The 24,085-nt window shown below is 44.9% G+C and overlaps 1 protein-coding gene across 1 annotated transcript in view; it reads left to right on the top strand.

The window, feature by feature from the left end:
- TNRC6A (trinucleotide repeat containing adaptor 6A) overlaps positions 1-23,608 on the top strand; it is a 95,527-nt gene extending 71,919 nt beyond the window's left edge. Inside the window, exons 12-25 of the mRNA XM_052652139.1 lie at positions 2,474-2,616; positions 3,011-3,157; positions 3,323-3,460; positions 3,559-3,687; positions 4,146-4,223; positions 4,484-4,694; positions 7,801-7,932; positions 15,420-15,578; positions 16,216-16,356; positions 17,669-17,776; positions 18,928-19,149; positions 20,950-21,020; positions 21,791-21,930; positions 22,445-23,608. Coding sequence (XP_052508099.1) covers positions 2,474-2,616; positions 3,011-3,157; positions 3,323-3,460; positions 3,559-3,687; positions 4,146-4,223; positions 4,484-4,694; positions 7,801-7,932; positions 15,420-15,578; positions 16,216-16,356; positions 17,669-17,776; positions 18,928-19,149; positions 20,950-21,020; positions 21,791-21,930; positions 22,445-22,820 — 2,195 coding nt within the window. The 3' untranslated portion in view covers positions 22,821-23,608. The remainder of the gene's footprint in view (positions 1-2,473; positions 2,617-3,010; positions 3,158-3,322; positions 3,461-3,558; positions 3,688-4,145; positions 4,224-4,483; positions 4,695-7,800; positions 7,933-15,419; positions 15,579-16,215; positions 16,357-17,668; positions 17,777-18,927; positions 19,150-20,949; positions 21,021-21,790; positions 21,931-22,444) is intronic.
- The last annotated feature ends 477 nt before the right edge of the window (positions 23,609-24,085 follow it).

Genomic DNA, 24,085 nt, shown 5'->3' with positions numbered 1-24,085 from the left:
AGGGCACTGGGACAAGCTTCTCATGGAGGGCTGTGTCACCATAGACACTGCTACAGAGCTGCTTGGAGGTATTTGGGAATGGTAGGAGAAGCTGGCCTCGGGAGAAGCTCACCACCCTGAACTGCGAGGGTAGGGCACAGGAGAAGCTGGAAGCACTGCCAAAGCCTCCAAGAGCAAGTAGGCAAAACTTCTGCCTGCAGCGTCTCTCCAGTGCCCCTTGCTGATAAAACCTCAGTGCCAGTTGGCAAAGGAAGAAAATGTAGAGTCCAGATACAGTTTCAGAGAGCAGTCAACAAGGGTGAATTTGGAGCTGAGAGACAAGAAACCAGTAACTGCCATTATTTGAGATAGGAAATACATAATAGGTTGGATAGAGAAGGTTGCTGAGTTCAAAGTTGCTATGAAAATCATGTGGTGATATCCAGTAACTAGTAAAAAAAAAATCTGGGTGTGGAGCTTATAAAAGGTAGGGCTAGAGATAATAAGTGTAATTAATTAGACATTAATGGTAGTACAGCTTCAAAAATAGGTTGTGGAGGGAATTCCCTGCCGGTCCAGCGGTTAGGACTCTGCGCTTTCACGGCCATGGGCCTAGGTTCTCTGGTTGGGGAACTAAGGTCCTGCAAGCTGCATGGTGTGGCCAAAAAATTTTAAAAGTTAAAAAAAAGGAGGGGTTGACTAGAGGCTTAGAGTGATAGACCAAAGACAAAGTCCAGGGGCAAAAAATGGCATTTAAGGAAAGATATCAGGAGAAATGGAACAAGTGATTGTCCTGGTATGGATTTGACCCTGGAGGTTAGGAGGAGTGTCACTGGTAACTTAGCCAAGGGCTAAGGGCCTTTTTATATGATTGGTCAAGGGAAAGCTGCCACATTTGGAGCTCAGATGGTTTCTGAAGTGATGCCGAATGGAGGAATGGTTTGGGGAGAGGATGTATCACACTACCTTTTTAAGAAAAGATTTTATTAGGTAGGCAAAAATAATGTGGATTTTTAGGAAAGAACAACTTAGAGATTTGAGAGAAAAGTTGCCTAGGTTAGATGTCAGAAGTGAGGAAAAGAGTTGAAAATGGCTATCTTGGATGTTTCAGTGAATTAACAGAGGAAAAGGGAACAGGAAAGAATTTGTTGCAGATGCTTATTGAAGAATACTTTCCTTTTGGTGGCTCAGACAGTAAAGAGTTTGCTTGCAATGCAGCAGCCCCGGGTTCAGTCCCTGGGTCGAGAAGATCCCCTGGAGAAGGGACTGGCAACCCACTCCAGTATTCTTGCCTGGAGAATTCCATGGACAGAGGAACCTGGTGGGCTATAATTCATGGAGTCACAAGAGTCAGACATGACTGAGCGACTCTACTTCCTTTTGTTAAAAATTTTTCCTTTCCACTCTCCTAAAATGAGGGTGGTAAAGGTGGGTGTGTCATGGTGGCAACAGCAGCAGCTCTCTCAAAGGAGGACAGCAGTTGCAAAGAAATTGTGGGTGAGATCTGAGGATGGAGCCTAAGGAACAAGGGAATGGACTGCAATTTTAACAAGTTGAAAACCAGGGTCTCAAGTTTGTGTGACTAGGAGAGCAAAGACACTGCCTCTGAGCCCCATGAGATTGAAGGGCAATATCGTGCTTGGTTTTTCCGGTTAGAAGTGACGAAGGGGCATTCAAGTGACGGTGCCCAGCAGGCGGTTGAAGATGTGCCACTGAGCACAGGTGTCAGGTCAGAGTAGACGTTGGTATTTGAGGGTCACCTTGATGGTGAATAAGCCTAAGGGAGGCCAGTTTGAAGAGAGTTGAAAGACTGAGACCTTGAACATACTGAGTATATCCCAACATCAAAGAAACAAAGAAGTGGGCTCAGCTTGGAGAGAGGAGGACTCTGGACAGGCATAATATGGTAAGGATGTGAAGTTAGAGCTTTGTTTAGGATGGTAGCCTGGGAGCTGGCTGTGTCAAGCACAGATTGTTGCTAGACACAGGGATACCATGAGAGGAGGTCATATTTATTGCAGAAAAGTCAGTGAGGAGAGCAGAGCAAGCCCTTAGGGAGAGGAAGATCTTTCCCATCTGCTGAATGGGGTGATGATAGTAGAGTTATCCGCATTAAATGAGAATGCATGTTCACAGCAGTGCCTGGCACATTGTAAGCATCTGCTGGGTGATGGTTAGTCACGGTGCTGTTCCTGTTGTTTGTTACTGGAAACTGTGTTGTTGTTATAAAACGAAGCAGATTTGAGATGACCAGCGATATCTTACCTTTTCTTTACTAGTCTGTTGTCAAGTTATTTGGTTCAATAAAATAATAGTGTCTGCTAAACCTAACTTGTGAGGAATGTAAGGTTTATTAAATGCTACTGCGTTTTTCACATGTCAAGGCGGAAGTCATTTTGGTTTGGAAGTATTTCTCTTTCTATTGTAAATTTATCTGAAACTAAATAGGTTAATTCTCTGCCTACTTGATGACATAATTTCCTGCATTTGTTAGGAATGTTACAAGACAAACGAATGGAGATAGAGAAACATAGCCTAAATATTGGTGATTACAATCGAACGGTCGGGAAAGGCCCTGGTTCTCGGCCTCAGATTTCCAAAGAGTCTTCCATGGAGCGCAGTCCTTATTTTGATAAGGTAAGTTGTCTGTCTGTTTTCTGTCTTGTTTTACCCCTGTGGCCAAGAAAGCGATACACTTCATAGCATAATTTCTCATGAATAGTTTAGAACATTTAATATAATATGAAGTGCTCTGACCCAGTTCCAAATATTACTGGGCTTGTAGTTCACTGTCCTTTTATGTCGCAGTTGATTACAGGGATCGTATTCATATTTTCCTCTTAACCCTGTAAAATATGTTTGGTTCTTTTTGTGTGCTCTAGAATTAACACTAATCTGATCTCTTCTGTTCTCTACCTGTTTCCTGTTGATGCTGGAATGTCATGTGACTTCTCTCCTGTTGCTGCAATGATTTCTCCCTTCCACTTGTTTGCTTGGCTGGTGTTGCACGTCTTTCTGTCTGTCCAATCAGGATGGCATTGTAGCAGATGAATCCCAAAACATGCAGTTTATGTCCAGTCAAAGCATGAAGCTTCCCCCTTCAAATAGTGCACTACCTAACCAGGCCCTGGGCTCCATAGCAGGGCTGGGTATGCAAAACTTGAATTCTGTTAGACAGGTAAGTCCACACGTGTATTTCAGGCTCTCTGTTGATTTGTATAAGTAATAAGAGCTCTCTTACATGTAGTTGCTGTGTTTAAATCAGAATTACAGTGTGTGGTAATGGGATGTTAGTCCCTAAAGAATCCCAGTGTTATTTGGTGGTGGCGGTTTGTTTTTGTAGAATGGCAATCCCAGTATGTTTGGTGTTGGAAACACAGCAGCACAACCCCGGGGCATGCAGCAGCCTCCAGCACAACCTCTCAGTTCATCTCAGCCTAGTCTCCGTGCTCAAGTGCCTCCTCCATTACTCTCCCCTCAGGTGAATAAGCTTTTCCACTAGACTCCCTACTGTGTTTTGTGTATTGTGAGCTTGAGTTTCTTTTATCAACATAGTTAACTCACCACTGTGATCCTCAGGTTCCAGTTTCATTGCTGAAGTATGCACCAAACAACGGTGGCCTGAATCCGCTCTTTGGCCCTCAGCAGGTAGCCATGCTGAACCAGCTATCCCAACTAAACCAGCTTTCTCAGATCTCCCAGTTACAGGTAAGTGGAATAGAATCACAGCCTTATTCAGCGTACATTCGTTGTCTACTGTGAACTCCACACTAGAGTCTGCGCAGAAAGTGTTTTTCAGTAGACAGAGTGGGCATAGTCGTGGCCCTCAGGGAGCTTCTAGTCTCTTAAGTGAAGGCAGATGGTAAACTGGAAGGGCAGGATGCGGTGTGAGCAAGCCCAGCCAAGTCTGGAGTGGCCGTGAGAGTAGGATGATTGGGAAACGTTTACCTGATGAAGTGGAAGTTTGGATTGAGCAAAGGACTGAGTTCACCAGAATGGCTGGAGGCCAGCGAGTCCAGACAAGAGATGATACTGGATGAGGCAGGGCGTGTTGGCATCGACTCGATGGAGCCATGCCTTTGTAGGTCCCTCTGCCACAGTCACTCTGCGGCACGCTTGTCTGTGATGATGTGATACTGACGACCTGTTTGCACTTTTCCTTCCAGCGATTGTTAGCGCAGCAGCAAAGGGCGCAGAGTCAGAGAAGCGTGCCTTCTGGGAACCGGCAGCAGCAAGACCAGCAGGTAGATGTGGTCCTTCCCCTTGCTTTGCTCACACTCAACTTAGATCAATTCCATTGTGACAAGGCAGTTGAAATGCCTTTATTAAAATATAATGGAAAACACTATTAAGTCTTCTGTCTGCCTGGAAGTCTTATTAACTGGTGGACAGTGATTCTTCACCTTCCTGATGAGAAGGAACTGAATTCAGAAATGAAGGGGGGCTCTAAGGTATCCGTAAAGACTTCTCGCCCCAATTTTCCCCAATCATTTTGTCTTTTAAGGGTCGACCTCTTAGTGTGCAGCAGCAGATGATGCAACAATCTCGTCAGCTTGATCCAAACCTGTTGGTGAAGCAGCAAACTCCGCCATCTCAGCAGCAGTCACTCCATCAGCCAGCCATGAAGTCTTTCCTTGAAAATGTCATGCCCCACACTACACCTGAGCTGCAAAAAGGGCCGTCACCAATAAATGCTTTCAGCAACTTCCCTATAGGTGGGTTTCTCCTTGGCCAAAGCATTGGGCTGGTGCTTGGTGATCACAAGTTGAGCTCTTGCTTTCTGACCTGTCCAGTTCTTCTCTCGCGAGCGCCACGTGGTTCTTTAGCTGCTCCATCTCTGAGTGGCCACACTTCTTCTAGCATTAGCCTCTCTCCTTACTTCAGGAACGTCTCTCTCTGTTCAAGAAAATTATACATTCCACGAAGCCCATGCCCCGTTGGTGCAGTGGTAAGAATCCACCTGCTAGTGCAGGAGATGCAAGAGACGTGGTTCGATCCCTGGGGTCAGGAAGATCCCCTGGAGAAGGAAATGGCAGCCCACTTCGGTATTCTTGCCTGGGAAATCGCACGGACAAAGGAGCCTGGTGGGCTGCAGTCCATGGGGTCAGAGAGAGTCAGATGCTCGTTTGAAATGAGTTAACATTACATATATTTCTTTTTAAGACTCAGATATCTTCATTATAGGGTATGAAGGGGAGGGGAGGACTGAAATTATTACAGCACACCAGAGAGATTTTGAGCTTTGCTGCTTTGTAGAAATAACTTGGAACAGTCACATCTGAAATTTTAACTATTGTGTAAACGTTTACAGTAAATTACTGGCATAAATGTAAAATATAGGGATGAGAGAAGAAATTGCTTTTATTGCATTTACATTTGCTTCCCCCCAACCCCTCTCTTCTTATGTCTCCAGGTTTTTTGTCCCCTCTGGGAATTTCAGGTTTATTTGTCTTCTTCCTTAGGTCCCTTTTCTTCTTGTGCCTTTGAATATCTTTTGACCTTTGATCATTCGCACCCTGTTTGTTTTCCTATTTCTTTCTCTTTTGTAAACCAGCTTCTTTGGTTACTAGCCTAACTTTGTTGAAGATGTTCAGTTAACTAGCATGTTCTGGGCTATGGGCGGAGGTTGGGCCTGCTGTTACCCCTGCTCCCATTTCATGTTGGCTGGACCTGATACATAACTCAGCTCTCCCTGGTTTCGTTATGGACTCAGCTAGGACATCGATGGAACTAATGGCACCCCACTCCAGTACTCTTGCCTGGAAAATCCCATGGATGGAGGAGCCTGGTAGGCTGCCGTCCATGGGGTCGCTGAGTCAGACATGACTGACCGACTTCACTTTCACTTTTCACTTTCATGCATTGGAGAAGGAAATGGCAACCCACTCCAGTGTTCTTACCTGGCAATCCCTGGTGGGCTGCCGTCTATGGCATTGCACAGAGTCGGACACCACTGAAGTGACTTAGCAGCAGCAGCAGCAATCTTTTTACATTCCTTTGTCTGTTTGGCGAATACCATAGAGGCCATGTCCTCCCAGAGACAGCAGTATGGTGATAAAAGAATACTCAGGTGTACATTGAGAGGTTTTGGTCTCACTAGTGAAAGGAAGTGACTCTCACTGTGTGATTACATACTGAGCATATAGATTGGGCCACTGAGGAGATAAGTTTCTAAATAAGCACTTTCTATCCTGGCCAGCCTCAGAGCAAGAGACTTTCCCCTGATTAGGAAGCCTGCTTTAACCCAGGCAAGCGCCAGTGTGGTTGTCTAACTCAGGCACTGGCAAACTACAGTCCATCGGTCAAATTTGTCTAGCTGCCTGATTTTGTAAATAAAATTTTATTGGAACACAGCCATGCCCTTTGGTTAATGTATTTCTTAGCTGCTTTTGTGCTACAACAGAGTTGCATAAAGACACTCAGACCGTGTGACCCACTGAGTCTAAGAGATTTACTGTCTAAACCTTCACCTGAAAAGCTTTCCGCCTACTGAGTCTAAATGGTGAGTCCAGAGGGCAGTAAATTTAATTACTTTTTCCAAATAGGGGTAATATTAGCGAATTTATATTATTAAAGCTTTAAGTTTGACCTAGTATCACATGGACTCTCCACCAGACCCAGTATCTAAAAACCATTTATTTTGAAACTTTAAAGAACCATTTGGATGTATTAAACAAAGATTCTGGCTCTTGCTGAAAAGTTTTCTTTTTTTAACTTTATTTCCTTTTTTTTTTGGATGGCATATGGAATGTTAGTGTGGATTTCAGCACTGGAAAGATTTAAGCAGAGAAGTAATAGAACCTCACATACTTTTTAAGAACTCATCTTGACTTACTTTTCATTGTGTGCCCATTTATATGCTTTTAATTTCTTACCCTGTGCATATTTCAGCTAAAGAAAACATCTGTCATCAATTCTTTTTTTTTTTTTGGACTCACTGCATGACTTGTGGTATCTTAGTTCCCAAACTAGGGATCAAACCTGTGCCCTCTGCAGTAGAAGCAGGGAATTGGAAAGTTTTCATTTTTAACGAGCATCTCAGATATTCTGTAAATGATGGTCCCCAGGATCACACTTCAGGAAACACTGGCTTAATGGTCAGTGACTAAGATAGAAATTTCCATCTTTGTTCCAAGAGAATATCTAAGGCCGATATGTGTCACAAGCAAATCAGGTTGCGCCTTGCGATATAAGCGTCTTGCCCTTAGGTACAGTCCTGCCCTTACAGCAGGACAGTTTTACTTTTAAATAACAGTATCCTTTGGTGGGTAAGGCAATTGAAAATTGTTGTTTATAAGCAAAAGTTAGCTGTAATTCTTCATGCGTGGTACTGTTGGGAAATTTCTAAAGAGATATATTTTAGTAGCTAAACAAATACTTGGCTCCCTGAGAATTTAGTTTTCCACAGTTAATGCCAGTATAGTACTGACAGTTTTGTGGTTTAAAAATGTATATTATGGAGTATTACCTAGCTCTTCAGAATTTCTTTAGGTTTAAAATTTTATATTATTGAGTGTTAGCTAGCTCTTTAGAATTTCTGTGTATTACTTTCTCTGGTACCCTAGCCAGGCTCTTTCTTCTGACGATGTTTCTGCGTGACCTTGGCCAGGAGCCCAGAGTATCTGTCCTGCCTGCCTTGCCTTTGTCTATAATCATTTGGCTGTGCCACGTTTGCAGGATATTTAGTAAGGAACATTAGACAGGATTGAAAACATTAGATTAACTGCGTATGTTTTTCTAGAAAATGAAAGTTGTGGTACCAGAAGGAGAATGCGCCATATTTTTATAAAGTGGTTTTTTAAAATTGTCATCTATTTTTAGGCTTGAACTCAAACTTGAATGTAAATATGGATATGAACAGTATTAAAGAGCCACAGTCAAGACTGAGGAAGTGGACTACAGTGGACAGCATTTCTGTGAACACATCTTTGGATCAAAACTCCAGCAAACATGGTATAAGATACATTCTTATATTCTGACTTTCTAAAACCTGTCAAATACTAAATTTAGGCCCTATTTTTAAATATATATTTTCATAACTAAATTCTCTTAAGAACCTTTCCTCATTATTAAAAAGTGCTTTATTTATTGAATCTTAGTTAAAATAAAAGACCTTTATTGTGCTGTTGTGAAAAATAGAGGTCAGAGTACACATTTATTTTTTTACTTATTCCCTCTTTAGATGGTCGTTTAATTTTTTGCTCTTATTTTACTGTTTTAATGTTCTACTTACCATTTATTCAGTTCAGTCTGATGTAAGGGATTAAAGACTTACACCATTAAAAGAAAACAAAACTTGATTTCTGATAGTTTCGTATCCATTCATTTAGTAAATGTTAATGAAATAGTTTCTGCTTTCCAAGAGCTGTGCTCAGCCACCTGGAATAAATAGATTCGGGTGTACATATGTGCATAGAGTTGAGTGTGCAGGTGAAAGTACTTGCCCTGAAGGAGCTCATTGTTTGGTAGCAAAAATAAACGTGTAAACAACTTGAGTTCGCTGTGATAGGTGCTCTGAGAATTAATACATATAAAAGGATAAACAGTATAAGATTGTAACTCCATTGGAAAAGTGAGTAAGGAGTAACAAACCATGGGTGTGGCAGGTCTACAAAGGCTTTAAACAGGGGCTCCTCTGAACCGAGTCTTCGAGAGTTTGCCAAAGGACTGGAGAAACATGAGAGGGTAGCGTGAGAAAAGTTCAGAGACTGGATAGCCTGGTGAGTTCTGCCACGCGGGCATGTGTGGGGGTTGACAGCCCAAGCGAGAGAGGGGGAGCAGGGTACAGCCGCAGTAGTAGGCATGGGGCAGTCAAGGAAAGCTTCTGTGCCTGAAAAATCACTCTAAAGCTGAAACGCGTGGCCACCTAAAGGTGCCAAGGCTTAAAGGAGCCAGAGTGAGGAGGGAAACAGACATGAAAAGAGGGAGTGCCTTGAGGGGAGCATTAGAATTAAGGACAGAGGGACTGGGTAACTAACTTCGCTCATTCTGCAAATACACAAGTATCTGTAATGCGCCTCCTGTGTTTATCTCCTTCCTCAGTCCAATCTTATACCTCACCCTGGGCTCAAAGGTCATTCTCAAGAAGCCTCCTCCAGGCTTTGTGCTGGAATAGCACCTCCTATGCATATCTGTCTTATGTCTAGTATCCATCTAGGCCTGTCTCCGTCACAGGGAGGAGTGAGTCTGTGCTTTGCTTACCTAGTCCCATTGAGCGCACTGCAGCGCTCGGGGAACCTTTTCTAGGTGAAAGGATGAGTGGATGATAATGCATTTATTGGTAGAGGAAATGAAGGAAGTGAAACAGGCCTGCTGGGACAGATAATGGCTTGATTTTAGAGTGTGATGTTCATGGACAAGTCTAGTAGAGGCCTAGTATTCAGAAGAAAAATCTGGGCTGGAGTAAGATTTGGTATTCATCAGAATGTTGATGTCATGGACATGGACGAGGTTGCCCAGAATGATGGAGCATAGAAGGGAATACAGACAGAATCTTGGAGCCACCAGGAATAAAGAAACATGGAGGAGAATGGGTGGAGAGATAGGATGCAGAGACCCAGAGAAGTGTTTCTACCTTACGATTGTCTGTCTTCTCGTTAAAATAAATTTTTCCATGTCTGAGCCTCAGTTTCTTTGTAAAAATGAAATATTTCCTTCCTTGCACTGCTGTTATAATATTTATCATATTCTCAAGTGCTTGGTATGCTTACCCAGGGCATACCGGGATATAACGTGCATTGTGTAAATGGCGTGTCGTCACGCAGCGTAGGTTTTGAAGTCAGACTTGGGATTTGATCGTAGTTCTTGCATAGTGTTTGCATCTGTGAAGTGGAAAGGAAACAGCGTAAACTATTGAGGATGCAATGAGATAGCATAAAGCTCCTGTCTTCTCTTCTCTTTCTTTAAACTTTTACCTGCTTTTTATCATTTTTTTTTACCATGCATTTTATTGTTTAATTCTGCATAAACCTGGAATGTGAGCAGTGAATTTTTAAGTTTTTTAGTAAATAGCTTAGACAGTAAATACTTCTGTACCTGTATACATAGCAGTCTATTGAACATGTTCTAGTAACATTCTCTTCAGAATAAAGAGGAAGTTGATGCTTTCCCTTTGCTTCGGTGTAAGTTCCTATTCTATTTTCTTAATATAGAGTTGATTATACAGTATTACATAAGTTACAAGCGTCCAGTATAGTGATTCACAGTTTTTGAAGGTTATACTCCATTTATAGTTATTAAAAATGCTGGCTAAATTCCCTCTATATTTCAGGTTTCAAAAGGTTGTGCTTTTGTTTTTTAAGCTTTTCAGTCTGTTGAGTGAAGGCGCTTTTCCGTGTCGTAGTCACTCTGGTTGATGATACTGTCATTTTCTCCCTGAACTCCTCCTGTTTGCTCCGTGGTTCGTTTTCTTCTCTTGCTATATCTCTTCGTCCTGGTGGAGATTTGGAGTCTTCTTCTCAGGCGCATTCTTTTTGTTTGCTTTGTTTTCTGTTTTCTTTACAAAGGGAAATGTTAATCATTTTATTTCTGTTGTTAACATTTTGGTGCAGTTTGGTTTTTTTCCCCTTATAAAAATAAAGTCGGGATCTAACTTCATGTATTTTGGGAGTGATCCCCCAATGGCGGGTCTGTGTGTTACGTGCTCTTAGACCCTCACTATTTTGAAAATAATTTTCTTGGAACCAGCCTCCGTTTAAACATTCACAGAGCCTCGTGTTCGGATTTCTGGCACCTCTGCGGGATGGAAAGCTCGGCCGGCACCGAGCTCCAGCGCCGGCGCGTCCCGAGCTGCGTGGCTGCTGCCCTGTGCTCGCTTGCTCATTCTTCCCACTCCCCTCCCACTTGGATCTTCCCTCCCACTGGTGGAGAAATATTTTTCTATACTCCCTAACCAGAGGAATATTTCCCTGAAGTTGTGTTTTTACTTGAGGAAGGACCATGGGATTTTTTTTTTCAAAAGGCAGCTTGCTTCGCTTGTTTATAAAACCTGGTTGGCCCTACTGCATTTGTAGTTCTATGCCTAGAAAATGGGGGCTGTTTTTCTAATAGTAGCAGAGGAGTGTAGAGATCACTTTTTAAGGGGGAGTGATCTGATCGCAGTATTCAGGCTCACGTCAAAGATGGGCTGGAGACAGGAGAGGCCTGTGGGAAAGGTTTGGCTGGCTGTGATAACTTGCATCACAGTCTTACACGGGTTCTATTTTTATCTCCATCTAGTGAAGCTTAGCAGGCTGGTAAGATAGTTGTGGAGCTGAGAAGAAAGGGCAAAGTCAAGAGAACTGTCTGTGTCAGAGATCCCCAGGTACACTAGTTTCCCTAAAGAACTCACAGAACTCAGAAAAGCTGTAATACTCATGGTTATGGTTTGTTACAGCAAAAGAACACAGCCTAGAATCAGCAAAGGCAAAAGGTGCATAGAAGAGAGTCCTGGAGAAACTAAGAGAAGCTTTCTGTTGTCGTCCCCTCTCGGGGCAATCTCTTGGACTTGATTCTCCCAGCAACAGTGTGTGAGAACGTGTACAAAGTATTGCCAAGCAGAGAAGCTCACTCAAGCCTTAGTGTCCTCAGTTTTTATCGGGAATCAGTTGTATAGTCGTGAACACACCTGCGTGTCAATCTCCAGCACCCTGCAGACCCTACATACATAACTCTTTTTTTCTGTGATTGCCAAGATTTCCGAATCATTTTGTTTTGGGTTCCCAGTGTGTTGAGACAAAAAGAGCATGACCCAGGCCCCATGCACAGAACAGATGTTCACCACAAGTCCCGTTGTTATCATAAACGCTGGCATGGCCATGGTTATGCAAAGAATCTCTTATCTGGCAGGCTCCTCTGAGCTACAGGAGCCCAGCAACCATCAAGGGCTCGTCTTGGAGCTCTTTGCCATGTGCAGCCTAGCCCTGCTGTGCTAAGTCTTTTGTGTGCACCTTCCACAGTCAAAACACCAGGCGAGTAGAGTGGAGACAAGGACATTTAACCCTGGAGTTGTGGAGCAGTGAGGGTTGGACTGGGCTCTGGGGTATTTGTGATACTTTATGGTCCTATGATTCTGTTTTCTTCACCAGTTTATATAACCCCTTGCCCCTCGTCACCCAGGGAAAAGTACCATGTTCAGGAGCAGGAATACGTTTATTTTAGAGTTGAGGGCTGTTGCTTATAAAGAAGTAAAAGGCATCATATAAAGTTATATGAAAGAACTAAAACCAAATATATATCGATTTGATTAATGTAAGTGGCTCAAACTAATTTATTAAAAGAAATTCATATTGAATCCTAAAGTAAAACCTGACTGTATGGTATATACAGGGAACCCAAAACAAAATGATTCCGAAATCTTTGCGATCACAGAAAAAAAAGAGTTATGTAGGAAGCAAAATTGACAGGGTTTAGTGATTTTAGATAAGGAAGAGCTAGGAGAGACTTGTTTTCTAACTTAAGTAACATCAGATCTATGTTCCCCTGCTTAGTATTAAAAGGATATTTTGTGACATCGATTCCTTTCCTTTTCATTGGATTTTCTCTTAAAACTTGGACTAACCTTGGCTTAAAGGTCAGTTTGCAGCTTTGTACACACTGGACTGATGATTACCTGAAATTGAAGGTGAAATTGCCATGTAATTGAAGGAACATTGGAACATGAATCAAGCAGCCCCGAATTCTAAGCTAACTTGCCTCTCAGTGGTGTACTACATCTGGAATTTCCCTTAAAAGTGGCAGCTGAGACAGTGGTAAAAATGTCAAAAGAAATGCATCCTAGAATCAATACGTAACTGCTACGTATTAGCTAGTGGCAAGTAACTTAACCTTTCTGAACTTCAATCCCTCATCTGCCCAATGGGAGTAATAACAGAACCCCTTGTGGTATTTTGAGGATGAGTAAGGCAATATCTCTGAAGCATGTAAGCACTAACCAGGGTGAGACACATAAGTGACCAGTGGGTCTCGCCCTTCCTCGTTATTCCCGTGGCCATCATTGTTATGTCATGAGTGCCCTCCCTCTAAGACAGGGCCATTTCTCGGTGTAAATCCAGCTCTATTTGCTTAAACTAAAATCTCCCACATAACTTTTATGTTTCATTTTTCTGATGTTCTCCCATGTAGTGACTGATAGAATATAATTGGACCATGGCTAACACTTAACTCACATCTATTTTACTTTTTAACAAAATGAAGTTTTAATAAGTAGAAATTGTTTCTTTTTAAAAAGCAGAGGACAGGGAGTGCTTTTATCATTGCTGGTTCTTGCATAAGAATTAGTCACTTGAAATTTGATAATCATGCTTACTTACTGTGTTACTTAGAACTACTACTTTATATATCCCACCTTATTTCCAAGTGGCTTTAATTCAGCTAAGATACATAGTTCACTCAGATAAAAGTAATAGCTAGATGAGGAAGCCAGAGAAGAGAGGGCAGTGAAATTGGTGGGATAACTGATTCAAGTCAGGGATGGGTTAGTGCCCACCAGTGAGTGGCATGAGGTCCTGTATTTTACCAGAAGCTCATAGCTGGAGCAGCCTTAAGTCCATGAACCAAAACTTTCCTCACATCTGTTTCAAAATCTACAGTGGACAAGACACTTTGCTTTTGTTGCTAATCCAGTTTTGTGTGTCTGACGCACAGTGAGGCCAAACAAATGGAAATGTCAGAGTTTGGAATAGTGCACTGCAAGGCCAAGTGAGGAGAATGTTAGCTGGTTCTCAGAAAGCCCAACTCGCCATGGTTTTCAGGGGAAGAGGCTTTTTATAGGCAAAATTTAAGGGGGGGGCTGCGGGAGTGTTACCTTCCTCTGGTGGGCGGTGGTTCAGGAATCTCAGCCACTAGCCTTCTGGTCCCATCCTCTTGGGTCCCGAGCTGGTGCTCAGCCTGCAGTCAACGTCCTCCACCCGGCTGGGGGTCGTTAACGCATGTCCTGGGAGGAGGGTGCAGGACCTGGCCCAGAGCCATGCTGTTGTTTCTTGACTGCCTTTCCTTTGTTTCTGCGCTCCTTCCCTGCCCGAATTGGTTCAGCTGTTCGGAACTCAGGGAAGGTCTAGGAGGCCAAAATCTTTTTTCTACAAACAAGAAATGGGGGACGTGGAAAAGCTTTTGTACGCAGGAGAACCCCAGAGGGATCTGATAGGTTTCACTTTCTTCACCCTTGCTCCTCCCCTTTCCAGAAATTGAATCTAGAAACTTACAAGGCAGTCTCTTTTTAAAAAAGTTGATTGAGATAATTTCCGTGGACGAGTCTCCTTTGGACGTGTACACTTCTGTGGCTTGTAGTATGTTCTCAGAGTTGTGTACCCGTCACACAGTCAGTTGTGGACATTTCCCAGAGGAACCCCTTTGGTGTCATTCCTCCCACCGCCATGAGCCATAAGTGTTTGCTGTAGCTTTGTCTGTATCGGACATTCCGTGTAAGTGGAAGCATGTAATATCTGGTCTCTTAAGGCTGGCATTCTGGCTTAGCGTAACGTTTCCAAGGTTCATCCATGTTGCAGCATGCTGTAGTTCATTCCTTTTTATAGTTGAATTGGATCACATGTACCACGTTTTGTTTACGTACTCATCAGCTGGTGGGTATTTGAGCCTAAGAGCTATTCTCGATCTCTTCCTTCCTCCAGTCTCCCCATCCAGTCCATCTCTGAATAGTGCCCATTTCTGCTTTTCAGCTTATGCATCTGTTGTGTCTCCTAATGGTCTCCCTGCTTCCGAGCTAGCCTGCCTTCTCTTTTCCACACCACAGCAAATGTGACTTCAAAATACATGGAACTGTATTCGTATGACTTCCCTTCCTAAAACCCTTCGATACAATGAACTCATTGCCACGTCCTAGAAAGCCCTGTCTTGGAGGGTGTTGCCAATTCTGAAGGCTTGAGGGAACAGACGGCATCGGTCAGTCTGCAGCGGTGGGGCCGGGCAGCTAGAATACGCAACACCCCACCTCAGGATCTTTGAATTCCAAGCATTTAAGACAAAATGTCCTTGGTCGTCCCTGCCCTTCAAGATCAGGGCCCAACTCCTTCATGTTGTTTACTCTCCCATTTACTATTTTTCGGACCAGAAGATCTTTCAGTTTCTGAGAAGTGGCAAACAGTTTCTCTCCTCTAGTCTTTGTGCAGGCCTCACCCACTGGCTAGAATTTTTTCCCCGAAACTCTTGCCATGCTGGCCTTGGCCCTCCTCACCATGCATTCTCTCCTTCCATCCTCTGTCCTTCAGCTCTTCTGTCAATGCATATACCGTCAGTGAGGGCCAGGACCCCATCGGAGAGAGGTGATTGAGGTCTTGAAGAAGGCGCAAGGCTTTTTTCCTCCTGACATCTTCACCTAATCTACAGAACACAGTTTGGAACCCACAGATCTAATAAAAAGTTTTCTTACTGTATTTGCCAAACTACAAGAAATAGGTGTGATGGTATATTTTGCTCACACTTCCTTTCCATTTTCTCTTTTGTAGGTGCTATTTCAAGTGGTTTCAGGCTGGAAGAGTCTCCATTTGTTCCCTATGACTTTATGAACAGCAGTACTTCACCAGCCAGTCCTCCAGGTTCAATAGGAGATGGCTGGCCACGTGCCAAATCGCCTAACGGCTCTAGCAGTGTTAATTGGCCACCAGGTAAAATGCTGGCGTCTTCTTTTGTGAGAGTTTGTTTCCATGAAGATTTCAGTACCTCTGGACATAAAAATGATTCGGCCCCAGTTCTGTCTGGTCGGACTGACCTGCACAGCGGGTGGGGGCGAGCACGGAAGTGGCGAGTGAGAAGCTAAGCGTCGGGCTTGGGCTGCTGAGTGACCTGGCCTGCCCCCGGTGCCTGTATGCTGTGAAGGTGGGCTTAGTTAGGCCAGCACGAAGCCTGAGGAAGCCTGCGTTCACTGTTCTTCTCCAGCTGTCTGGGGACTGGCACGACAGCATTTCCATCTATTGAGGAATCACCAGAAATGCACTTACAGCCTGCTTTGTCCAATCCAAGTTGCTATAGCCTTGTGATTGTAATAAAGCACTTTAAAATACACTTTTAAAAATATGTAAACCCAGAGAAGTTACTTCATGCAAAAATTTGCAAGTTACTCGTTAATAACAGCTTATATTAGTTGTGATATTAAATCAGCCTGTTAGGGTGTTGGGAAATAATTTGAGAATATTGGGAAATATTTGAGAATTGCATGGACTTTAGGAATAAAAGTTTGGGATAGTTATAGTGGATTTTTAGAGGACAATTAAGCCTGAACTAATTTTAAGTTTTTATTTCCAGAATTTCGCCCTGGTGAACCATGGAAAGGTTATCCAAACATTGACCCTGAAACTGACCCTTACGTCACTCCTGGCAGTGTCATAAACAATCTTTCAATTAATACTGTGCGGGAAGTTGACCACCTCAGGGACAGGAACAGTGGTATGTAGACGGGCACAACTTAGGGTTTCTGAATGGTTCAGGGCTCAAGGTAGACGTGAAACTCTGAGGAGCAAGAGTCACTCCAGCACAACACAGCCCCTGACATCCAGGGGGCTTCTGACAGTGATAACACAATTCTTGATGATAGGTAACTCTTAACCACTTTTTAACTGATGAGGATTTATTATCACTTGACAGGGTGAACATCTATATTAACTTAAAGAACCAACAGACATTTGCTTTCTAATAACTATATTAATACATAACTATTTTATAACAAGTTGCCATATTGTGGTTATTAAGAAATGGTTCTTTGTTATGAAAGATGTTATATTAAAGAACTTTCCTCTGGAGAAGCATTTGGCTTTCTTGGTCTCTCAGAGTGAAAATAAGAGCAGTTTAAGGGTCCATGCATCCAGATGCACTTTGCAATGGATTATCACATAAAACCCTCCTCCTCGTTACTACGGGGTTGTTTCTCACCATGCACAGGAATGCCACGCATACATGCAATGGAGGAAAGGTGAGCACAATGAAGGAGACTAGGTCTTTGTCTGTAACATACATCCTCACCGCTGTCCCGTTACACAGTTTGTAATAAAGAAAATATCAAACAGTCAGCGCTTTCTATTAAATACATAGTTTGTTGACAGATGTTTGCCATGTCACGGTGGTGAGATAAAAATCCTCGTCAGTCTAAAATGGCTGAATTAGCCGGCAGTGGTGTGTGGAACCACCTGGACTGTGGTTTCACAGGACAACGTGGGCAGTGAGCACTCGTGGCCTGCAGTTAATGCAAGGATCCAGCAGCAGGAACTATCTCAGAGATTCACAGAGTGGTCGGGTCTGGAGCTAAACCAGAGTAGCCATCAAGGGGATTTGCAGGAAGAGAGGCTAGGTTCTGGAGAACGTGGGGCACAGTGGGGAGGAACAAAGGCCTGGCCCACTGGTGGAGCCGGTGCCAGGGCACCTCTGAGCTGCCCAGCAAGCAGGCACGAGCTCAGAGACAGGCCAGGGACTCAGATGGAGCCTGGTACTGAGAAGCAAGGCTGGTGTTGCCTCTTGCCAGTCGCATTGTTGGGGTGTAGTCTCACAGACACGTACGAGGAGATGGGTGTGAGAGGGGCCTCTTCTGAGCCAAGGTGGAGGCAAGAAGGAAACTGCCGTCGTGGGCACCGCGCCCGGGCCCTGAGCACGCCTGTGTCCGTCCTGTGGCATGCTCTTAAGTTGCAGGTTCTCTGAAGGCTTTTGCGTCTCAGAACGCCTGGTCTTCTGCTCGAATGAATGACTCGTGGGCTCTTCCCTCGTGTAGGGTCATCCTCATCCTTGAACACCACGCTGCCTTCAACTAGTGCCTGGTCATCCATTCGTGCCTCCAACTACAGCGTTCCCCTCAGCAGTACAGCACAAAGCACTTCAGGTGGGCCTTGTCCCCGCGCCTGGGCTCTCCCCGTCGGAGCCCGGGGCTGGGCCCTTGTGTCCACTTCTTATTTTAATCCAGAGTCGTCTTTTCAGGGAGCTAGGAGAGTGTATTTCTGAGCTTGGGATGATATTTTTAACACTACTTGCCCCCTTTTAAAATTTGTCGTACCTAGTCGTCATTTATTAAAACAATCAGGTTTCACTGAATAGCCACTCTCGTCTGAGATTAAATGTAATTTAGTTCAAAGCAGTAGTTCTCAACTGTCTGTAGTGAAGGACCTTTTATTTTGTCTAATGCCCACTTCTTTGCAGACTGATCACTTTTGTAAAATACAGTAAACCTGAACTTGAAATTGCTAGAAAAATGATTACAGCCTTGGGGGTAGTGTCAGAGTGCTCTCGAAGTTTACAAACGCTCGCTCTGAATTTCTCATACTGTCACAAGCCATTAATAAACTGGGTTGTGAGCAGTCTTCCCATCATACTTTGAGATCTGTTGGCTTAAAGACAAGCTCCTTACGATTAGGTAGAAAAAGTTGACGGTAAAAGTAGAAAAAGATCATAGTTGACGGTGACAGAAGTTAAAAAATTTCTCTGTTGGCTTCTGCTCCTCCGCTTTTTTAGCATTTGTTTTATTTAGTTTCCTGTATCCCTGGCTGTGCACTGGACCCATAGGCAAATTGCTTACCCTCTCTGAACCTCAGTAGATCGGAAGGAGAAGTACACCCGGCAGACCAGCACTCAGTACAGCATGTCCCCCGTGAATGTCTGCTGTGACGACTCCCTAAGTCGGGTCTACTTTTTTTCATGAGTGAGCAACAAAACGCTAAAATCCAGTGGTCTGAGTATCGGTCCTGAGGGACTCCTTAGGATTGTTAAGGTGTGGAGTTCCCACTCACCACTCGCTCTTTGGAGCAGTTAAAGCAGTGTTCGGTATGTTGTTGTGTTAGCTGGACTAAGGGTCTCACAGATCTTAAAACTATTAATGAGACAGTCTGTTTTGAGGCAAGGGAGCGGGTTCCTTTTTAAAGTTTATTTTTGTCCGATCTGCTTTTAGTGGGGGAATGGGTACTGCCATTACTTAAATTTTCTCTTTTCTGAAAGCGTTTATCTCCTTTCTCCCCCTGTTTGTTTTTCTCCTTCGAGTAGCCAGAAATAGTGATTCCAAATTGACATGGTCCCCTGGTTCAGTTACAAACACCTCTCTGGCTCATGAGCTGTGGAAGGTCCCTCTGCCACCTAAAAACATCACTGCTCCGTCCCGCCCACCTCCGGGACTGACTGGTCAGAAGCCACCCTTGTCTTCGTGGGATAATTCTCCCCTTCGAGTAGGTGGAGGATGGGGAAATTCTGACGCCAGGTATACCCCAGGTAAGACGACATGCAAGAAGGTGGTTTCTTGTGGTTCATTCACTGAACACCAGCCAGTACCACCAGTCTAGAGACCCGAGAAGACTATTACATTATCCTCTATAAAGTAGGATTAGAATGTAACACAGCACAAGATTCCTAGTTCATTACTGTCTTCTGCCGTGCTTTTGAGAGTGTTAAATTTTACTTTAAATTTTGCCCACGTTATTTAGGTTTCCCCAGAAACACACACCAGTCAGCAATGAAGTTAATAGAATGGGGACCACCCCCTTTCAGAAGCTGCTCAAGAGCTTATCTCATTCGGTGTAGTAACTTCCTACACGTGGCAGACTTGTGGTGACACCGTATCACGTGAAGTATCGTCTGATAAACCTGGGGTCAGTGAGGACAGCCCATCTGGGCCTTTAAGAGTGGGCCCTGTTTTGGGGTGAAAGCTTGGCCTGTACTTAGGATCATCAGAACATTCGTTGATTAAACAGGGACATTTCAGAGTGAAAGGGGGTGCCGTTAATTAACCATGCAGGCCTAAACCGGACTGTCCCAGGAAACCTGGGACAAATGGGTCCCACCCTCCTGCTCCTTCTCTAAACAACTAACGTGGGACTTGTACTGGATCCCGTCCCCGCCTCCTCCCCCAGCATACACTGCACACACAGCCACAAACACAACTCAGGGCTCATCTGCTCCCCTGTCCCCAAGTGCACAAAGTTTTCTCAACTCCAGGCTGAAAATTGTAGTGAAACCTCATTAATAACAATTTCCAATCTTTAGAGCAATGATTGGTTGAAATAAAACTTAAAATGTTTCCTTAGAGGGAAGGTTTTAATTATATGAAAAGAACACTTGAGTCTGTTCCAAGTTACTAAATCCAAGTTAGCTTGGTGTGATGTGTGAGCGATTCTTTCAGGCCACAGGCATCTTCTGGGTGCCAGCTCACCGCCTGGCAGTGCATGATGAGGGGGCATCATAAACATGGCTGAGGACCCTTGACCCTCAGGAGGGTCGATGGGAGTCGGGTGGGATCAGGAAGCCTGTGTGAGTCAGCCACGTCAGCAGAGGGGGCAGGGTAGGCCAAGGCACAGAGAGCTGGGAAAACACAGGGTTTCCTGTGAAGTCAGAGCTTGGCAAGGGTTGGGGGGCGGTGTTCAGGGAGTGCTGAGTGCCTTGAGCTGTGACATTTAGCCATTTTCTAAAGGGTTTCTGAGGCTCTTTTGAACAGTTTTAGACAGGAGTGACTGGATCATGTCTTGAAGCTCGGCTGCTGGGAGAGGGAGATGATGCCTTGGGGCCGGACAGGAAAGCCAGATGCAGAGCCCCTGTGGTAGCCCAGGCTAAACAAGGAATGTCTGGACGATTGCAGGCTCTTAAATCCCCTCTAACTTAGCACCCTGTGGGACGTGCATGCAAAGTCATCCAGTACCTGAGATGATCATGAAGTTAGGCTATCTCCAAATAGGGAATGGGTTTAGCTTTATAAATGGGAAGAGCCCAAAGGCATCTGGCCTGTGGTTCACTCGCCCACTGTAATGAGCTGGCAGCCCTCTGAGCCCCTCACCCCCAGAGGCCAAGCCATGTGCCCCAGGAATTAGCTGCTGGTCAGAGCTGAAGTGAGGTGGCATCCTGGCCTGTGGGGAAGATACCCCAGGTAGAACCACAGGTGAGTAAGAAAGAAGGAAACGGATCCCCTGAGCTCAAGTGATTCTTCTGAATCCTTCCAGTGTAACTGGGCTGTGTTGTCCTGCACAGTCATTCAGGCCACAGTCTTGGAAGGCTGACTTGTCCTTTTTCTTCCTTGTTTAGGTTCCAGCTGGGGTGAGAGCAGCTCAGGGAGAATAACAAATTGGCTTGTTCTAAAAAACCTTACACCTCAGGTAAGAATATCAGGTATCCTGGTTGGTGGTGTCCTGGTTCCAGGTCACATGGAAGCAAAGGCTTCCATGCTGGTGTAAGTCTGAGATGAGGACTGCCCAGGCCTGCTCAGTGGACTAAATAGATGTTAAGGCCTGAGAGAGAATGGTCTTCAGATACCTCAGGCAGGCTGGTGGTCTGATCCTGTGGTTCTTATGCTATGAAATGCACGGGAGCCGATCAAAACCAGAGTCCTAGATCTCACCCCGCAGACCCTCAGGTAGCAGACCTGGGCTAGGACCAGGGGTCTCCATTTCTGTAAGGGCGTTCAGATGAGTTTAATGCAAGTGGTCCTCGTACCGCGTTTGAGAAACCGTGTCTGCCCGTTTAGATGAGAACATTTTCTTAGTCCCTGGACGACCCCCTCCTCTGGAGGCTGGGTGTTAAGAGCCCACCCCCCTCCTCCCCAGGGAGCAGTGCCTTGATGAATCCTGTCCTCAGGGCAGGGAAGAGAGAAGACCTGAAGCCACAGCAGGGGCAATGGCTAACTAAGGAATTGGGGATCTGGGGAATATCCAGGAGTCTAGAGGCCACAGAGGTATGGCTCTGGGACCAGTGGAGGTGGGGAGGGAGGCGCTGTGCCCCATGACAGCAGTGAGTCCCAGTGCAGAGTGGCACCAGGAGCGAAGGACCTTGGGCAAGAGAGAGAACCAGAGTCCCAGCCCGGGACCACCTCCCTGGACGGGCCTCGCGGCGGCGCGTCTAACTGGCAGCTCCCTGGCTTGTTTCCTAGATTGATGGCTCAACTCTGCGTACTCTGTGCATGCAGCATGGCCCACTGATAACATTCCACCTGAACCTCCCACATGGAAATGCTTTGGTCCGTTACAGTTCAAAAGAAGAGGTAGTGAAGGCACAAAAGTCTCTGCACATGTAAGTTGCCCATTCTACGCAGGCGCCTGGAAAACGCCCCTGGGGGTGCAGGTTCGGAATCCTCTTGTTAGGGCCCCCTCGGGTGGCTGGAAGCACCTCCGGTGACCCCGCGCACCACCCCTGGACCGGCACGTGCGGCCCCGCAGTGAGCATCTCAGAACAGCTGCAGCCTCCTGTGTTTTGGCTCCAAGGGCAACTTTCAGAAGGGAGCACATCACCCCAGATCAAAGTGGCCCTAGAAAGTCCCTTAAATTTCCCGTTAGGAGACAGGACGTGATCTGACGCCTCAGCAGAGCTAGGCGGCACATCTGGGTCTGGAGAGCCCTGGGCACTGTGCCCCACCCCGTGTGGCCTCCGGGGCGCGCGCGGGCTGGCGGGAGGGCCCTCGGCGTCCTTGCATGCCCTGCCCTCTTCTTTTCCCCCTCCGCGGCGACAGTATGCCCCCCTGACTTTGGCTCAGACCCCTCAGCTGGCCCCCGTCTTCACCAGGCCTGCTTGTGTCTCTCTCCTCCAGGTGTGTACTGGGGAACACTACTATTCTTGCTGAGTTTGCCAGTGAAGAGGAGATCAGTCGTTTCTTTGCACAAAGTCAGTCTCTGACCCCTTCTCCCAGCTGGCAGTCTCTCGGGTCCAGCCAGAGCCGGCTGGGCTCCCTCGACTGTTCCCACTCATTCTCCAGCCGGACCGATCTCAATCACTGGAATGGTGCTGGGCTGTCGGGAACTAACTGTGGAGACCTTCATGGCACTTCCCTCTGGGGGACCCCACATTATTCCACAAGCCTGTGGGGTCCTCCCAGCAGCAGCGACCCCCGGGGAATTAGCAGCCCATCCCCCATTAATGCTTTTCTTTCTGTTGACCACCTGGGTGGGGGTGGAGAGTCCATGTAACAGTGTAGACTAGACTCACGAACTTCGACCTCAAGCCGCGAGAGAAAGGAGCACTAAGTTGGGCTCGCCGCCTGCAGCCAGGGGCCACCTGTGGGAACAGCTATTCTCTGCACATTCTCCACTTTGTTTTCCCTGAAACATATCAGTTTGAATACTTGAATCATGCAGGCCAATATTATAATGTGAAAAGGTATCTATCTATTTACACTCCCAAATAGCGCCATACATGCTAAACCGTATAGAATGAGCTCACTCGTGTATATTCATCATGTTTAGCCTTTGAGTTCTCTTTTTTCCCCCGTTCCTACCCCTCCCCCCATTCATTCTTTTTCTCTTCTTTTTGCAAACAAGTTTTTTGGGCTGATAATGTATGAGCTTTTAACTTTGCACTGAAGGGTGTTCTCTCCGTCTACTCGGCAATATGGGGAGGGCAGCTGTTCCAGTGCAAGTGTTTACTCAAGGATGCTCTTAAGGTGTGCGTTCTCTACTATGCCTTGATGTTTGCCTACCTTATTGTGGTATCGTGGAGTTTAAAAGATCAAGTTATGATGCTGACTTAGGACTATAAATGAAAGTATTGCACCAGTTTTTTCATGTTATAAAACTAAAGAATTTCACTCTGCAGTTTGAAAAACTGTGGCCACAGCTGTGACTTGCAGCCCACCTGCCACCCAGGACGGGCCCTGCACTTTGAATAGGCTTTCCATTTTGTTTTGAAGGTTCCCACGTTGAGCCTTCTTGTTTACAGATTTTTTTGTTTGTTTTTTGAGAAAAAAAAAAATGTTTACTCTTCCATCATTTAAAAAAAAATTAAAAGACAAAAAAAAAATGGAGGATGATTTAAAAGATGCTTTCTATCTCTGGGAAAAAGGAGCAGCATTTGGCCATGTTCTTTTGTTTTTCTATTCTGTCCTAAATCAAAGAGCATGGTTCTCAGGAAAACCAGTTCCCCAGTTTAAAAAAACAAAAAAATAAAAAAAAAAACTCCTTGTAGTTTCTTATAGGAAAAAAGAAAAACCCCAACTTTTAGCACTGATACTACATATTGCTCTGTTTAAGAATTTTCTCTGCCAAAAAAAAAAAAAGAAAAAAAAACAAAAAAATGCTTAAAGCTGGAGTTTGAGATTCTGCTTTCAGATGCTGTCTTTTTATTAGTGAGTGATGATGGTTTGCTAATAATCAATAGGTAATAATTTTTTGTAATCCCATCAAGTGGCTCTCTGTTTCCGCTCTCTCGTGACTGTGTTAATGTTTAACTGTTGTAC

Source organism: Budorcas taxicolor, chromosome 2 (assembly GCF_023091745.1).
Source record: "Budorcas taxicolor isolate Tak-1 chromosome 2, Takin1.1, whole genome shotgun sequence".
Lineage (NCBI taxonomy): Eukaryota > Metazoa > Chordata > Mammalia > Artiodactyla > Bovidae > Budorcas > Budorcas taxicolor.
The sequence above is the reverse complement of the archived record's forward strand: the minus strand, read 5'-3'. Positions and strand labels throughout refer to the sequence as shown.